This window comes from Mesitornis unicolor, unplaced genomic scaffold, assembly GCF_000695765.1.
Source record: "Mesitornis unicolor isolate BGI_N332 unplaced genomic scaffold, ASM69576v1 scaffold10487, whole genome shotgun sequence".
NCBI classification, from domain to species: Eukaryota; Metazoa; Chordata; class Aves; order Mesitornithiformes; family Mesitornithidae; genus Mesitornis; species Mesitornis unicolor.
The window spans coordinates 92,198-96,753 of NW_010195762.1; the positions used below are offsets into that span (position 1 = coordinate 92,198).

Genomic DNA, 4,556 nt, shown 5'->3' on the forward strand with positions numbered 1-4,556 from the left:
CTTTCTAAATTAATCCACATGCCTCAAATATATTTCTTCTTGGCATCACACTACCCTTTTTATTCATCTCCTTTTCTTCAGTTTAAAGCATATTGAGGGCGGCAGAAAGAAAACACATCTCAACTCAGGCACATCTCATGCCAGCTCAAATTCTTAGTGCGAGTTCCTCTCACAATTTACTTTACCATGAAATCCTGCAACAAGTTAATTCCCTCCCATTTGCAGCATTAAGGGACTACACAAAACCAAAATAACTATAAACAGGTTTAATATTTCATCTGAGAGACTGGGAGCAATATGCATGCTAGCTGCTTTATAAAGTTGGCATGAGAAGATGACCTGTCATTTTTCCTGGATGAGGAACATCAGAGGGAGGGGGGGGAAGAGGCTGATGGAAGTCCTAAATTTATTGTGAATTTTGGGATTATCTGGTTAAAAATTGAAGAAAATATCGCCATAGGAAAGGATATTATATTATTAGGATATATTATTTTAAAGGAAATCTTACTTGGAGGAGATGAGGTTATACAATGTTCATATAACCTGGGAGGATTTTAAGGGAAACAAATCTTTTATTCAGTATGAAATACGTATTTCCTTATATCATTGTACCCACTGCTGTGGATGAACAGATGAACTTCATGTGTGTAGCCAGTTCCATATATTAGCTTTCTTGCTCATGTGCAAGACTGCAACAGGATGCTGAAAATCTAGTGCTTTTATCTAAGGAGAGGTTGTGCCTGTGGGAGTTTTACAAGTATTTTGGGAGTAGTTGTTCCTCATGTTGGAATGTTAGACTGAAGGAGATGCAGAAAATGGTAACGCTTAAGCTCATGTATCCAAGACAGCAATCTTTTTATGATAGGGACCATAGGTCTATTTGTGTGTCGCGACAAAATAAAGGCTGTACTGAAAACAATCCAGTAATGCGGTACCTTGAGAATCAATATGCCAGTATTCACAAAATGAACACGGAAAACCCTGAACTACCTACACATGAGGTAAAGAAAAAACATTACCTTTTTATCTGAACTTTGGGGACCCAAATAATGGGATGAACTTCAACTTTCCCATTTGAGAAAAGTTCACAACCTTTCACCTTCTATAAAAACTGCCTTTGAAATGAAATGACTTAACATTTGCCCTATTTCTTCCTTTTTAAAGGTCATGACTTATTTCATGTCACTGTTAATCTCTGTGAGGAACAAAGGCCAGGCTACAAGCCGTTTCCAGGGCTAGGCAGGGGGTCTCTGAGAGCAGCTGAGGCTGCACAGGGAGGGCAAAGGCTGCTTTCCCAGGCAGCTGCCAAGGACGGACACAGAGCCAACAGCAGCGTCTCTGGTAGCAAGGCTCTCGTGGCCTTTCTTGCTCTTTGTAGAGGGAGACCCTTCATCCTTGCACTTTCTTTTTCCCTTTTGAAAAAAAACAAACAAAAAACAAAACAAAACCAAAACCGAAAACAACACAACAGAAAGTAACCCCTGTAGGTTTAGTTGTTTCACAAGGCGGACAATAATTCCGTATTAAACAGGGAAACTACAGTTCAGCGGCTCCACCACACACGTTATTCAGCACAAGAAAACAAGCCCTTTCACCTCTGAGGGCTTTTGACCACTACCGTGGTCCCTAAAACCAGGCCAACCAGCGGCGAAAGCCGGAACCAACCTCTACCGTAACTCCCACACGACCGCCATGTTAAGGCGGGCGGGGAAAACGGGGGAGCCAGCCGACGCCGTCACGTGACTTCCGGGAAAGGCCGCCGCCGGCGCGCGGGAGGTGGGCTGGGGTCAGCGTTCCGCCGTCGCGGCGCCGGTTGGGTTTTCCTCTGCTCCCTGGCGTCCCGGGAAGTTGCCCTGGGAAGAGAGGAACGCAATAAGCCCTTGAAGAGGGGGGACGCAGCTCTGGCAGTCTTCCCGCGCGGCCCCTGTCTCGCCCCAGGCCTGGTGGTGGTCGCGGTGCAGGACTCGGCGCCATGGATCCGTTTTTGACTCTGCTGCACTCTCTCTCCTTGAGCTTGTCGGACAGCGAGCTTGCTTCCTTGAAGTTTCTCTGCCAGGATAAAATTGGGAAAAGGAAGCTTGAGTCTGTCCGAAGTGGTCGGGAGCTCTTCAGCATCCTCCTCGAGCAGCAGCTCATTACCGCAGACGACGTAGCGGTTCTGCAAGGCTTGCTTGAGAACATTAAAAGAAAAGATCTGATCTCAAGGCTGAAGCAGTTCGTAGAGGAAGGAGAAGCTAATGCTCCTGATGATCAACCAGATGCGCATGAAAAACGTAGGTGGATTGTATTTTTAATTCCCTAACCCCCAAAGCAACCCAGTAAATCCCCACGCGTCCTCCAGCTGTGGCTGTGCTTGGGGCAGACACAGCACAGCCGCCCTCAGCTCTTTGCTGTAGCTGAGTCCACTGCTAAGGGTGCTTCCGCTACGAACTGCAGCACCGGACTGTGTTGTACCCTGGGACCGTACCGTGAGGGCAGCATATGCTGCAAGCAGCTTTCCGGGGCGGAAATGTCTCGTCTCTTTTTTTTCCTTTTTTTTTTTTTTCATCGAATGGTCATTTGGATATCGTGCTGTGTACTTGGGATTCCGACTATATCCAGGAGGTTTTCAGATCATGGTGTAACTTTCAGTATGTGTGATGCAGCAAGTGTGGTAGCATTTTGCTTCAATTAAAAAAAAAAAACAACAACCACAAAAAACCCCTTAAACTAACATTTATGAATTTTGTTGTATTTCTTAGTAAATCTGTCATTAACTTGATATATTTTTGCTGTTTCAGGTCTTCTGAAGGCAGCTATTGATGTCATATGTGAAAATGTCGGGAGAGACTGGAGAATGTTGATACGAAAACTTGGTGTTCATGAAGTGAAAATAGACAGAATAGTGGCAGCCAATGAACGCAATTTGCGGGAACAGCTGTATCAGTCACTTCGAGAGTGGCAGAAATCGAAGGGAAGAGATGCAAAGGTGACTGACTTAATAAAAGCTCTTCGGGGCTGTAATATGAATTTAGTGGCAGATGTAGTTGAGCAGGAGCTTTTGCAACTGAACACTGAAATCAGGTAAAAGCAACATATAAACACTTCCACATCGCACAAGTATGAATGAAAAATTAAAAGTGCCTTCTACTCTTCTGAACCAAAATCAATATCATTGGTTCTGTTACTTATTCTGCCATTAATTTATGTGCTCTTAATAGGTTGATTTGTGGTCAGATGAAGATTAACATAAAAACAAATTCCCTTCAGGTAATCCTTTGTAATTTGATGCTTCCTTCAAAAGATTTTAACTTTTAGACTGTCGTTTAAAGGAGATTATCCTATTTTTTGGCCTTTTATACTAGTAGTGTGAAAGAGGGAGGGAGTAGCCCTCTGAGCTGTGTACTGGGTTTTCTTTTGAATAGCGTAAGATAATATCTTCCATAATTTATGGAATACAGTTGCTCTTTGTAAAAGGATACTAGGATGACTGTAACCTCAGGCCCTAAGACTGCAGTGCAAGAGGGCTAGAAACTATTGTGGTGGCTTATTCTTGGCAGAAAATGTGCCTGGGTTGAAAATCGACTAGTTGAAATCAAGTGCCTGTATCAAGTGCCTTCATCCGGAAGAAAATGTTCTCCTGAAACTATTAAAGAAACTGTGTGTCTTACAGATGATTACAGCAACCCCTTTTTACTACTGTGAATGTTTTAAGATTCTTTTACTAAGAATCCTTTTGTAACATATCACAGAGTCCTGCCTGCTGGACGTTGCACCTCACCTCATAAGTAAGCTGCTGTTATCTGTGCTCTTGGTAACAAAAGTGTGTACTGTAACAAAAACCTAGAAAACAAATTGGTTTCTTTTTAGTGAAGGGGTGTGAAAGCCTACTGAGAACAAATGTATAGTACTGACTTACCTCTAGTGGTACCCAGTGAAGATCAGCTGTCTTTCACCACAGTTCGTTCACTTCAAAGTTTGCTCCAGATCCAATAGCTCTTCCAAGTCCTCTACAGTTTTAAAGTTCATTCCTGTTCCTTGTCATTTTTTTTAAAGTGACTTTTAGCAACTCTCAGAGGAAAGAGGATTTATGAATGAGACCAGATTCAATTTTCAGCTTCATTTTGCAACAGACCTCAAAAAATGGCCTTCACACCTAACCTAAGATGGAAAAAATTGCACAAGCTTTAGGACGTGCAGGGCTGTAGATGCCTCTGGGGACTATCTGCTCTGCAAGGGGGAAAAGTTTTCCAAAATCCTTGCTTGAAGAAGTAGGATTGTTTGTTACTGCAATCATCCTTCTAACTACAAACATAACTAGAGAGGCTGCTTTTTTGCTACGGTGTGCCTTCGGTGTCATTTCAAGTTCTTTTTACATGGTGCTGTTACTGTGAAGGCCAAGTGTCAGCATGTTCTATACCACTGCTCCACGTAAATGTTGTCTGATAATTTACAACTTTTTGTCCCAGTTGGTGTTTCTACTGTGGGCATTGGCACGTGAATACTTGATTGTATTTAATGGAAACTGCTGTAATGTGAACTTTGCTTTTTATTAAGGTTTTTCCTTAAATTATTCT

The 4,556-nt window shown here is 42.8% G+C and overlaps 1 protein-coding gene across 1 annotated transcript; it reads left to right on the top strand.

Moving 5' to 3' along the window:
• Window positions 1-1,960: 1,960 nt before the first annotated feature.
• Window positions 1,961-3,063, top strand: FADD (Fas (TNFRSF6)-associated via death domain; the record flags this gene model as incomplete). Its single annotated transcript, XM_010188235.1, has 2 exons — window positions 1,961-2,273; window positions 2,781-3,063. Coding segments are annotated over exons 1-2 (584 nt in total), but the record flags the coding sequence as incomplete, so codon positions are not given.
• Between the last annotated feature and the right edge of the window lie 1,493 nt (window positions 3,064-4,556).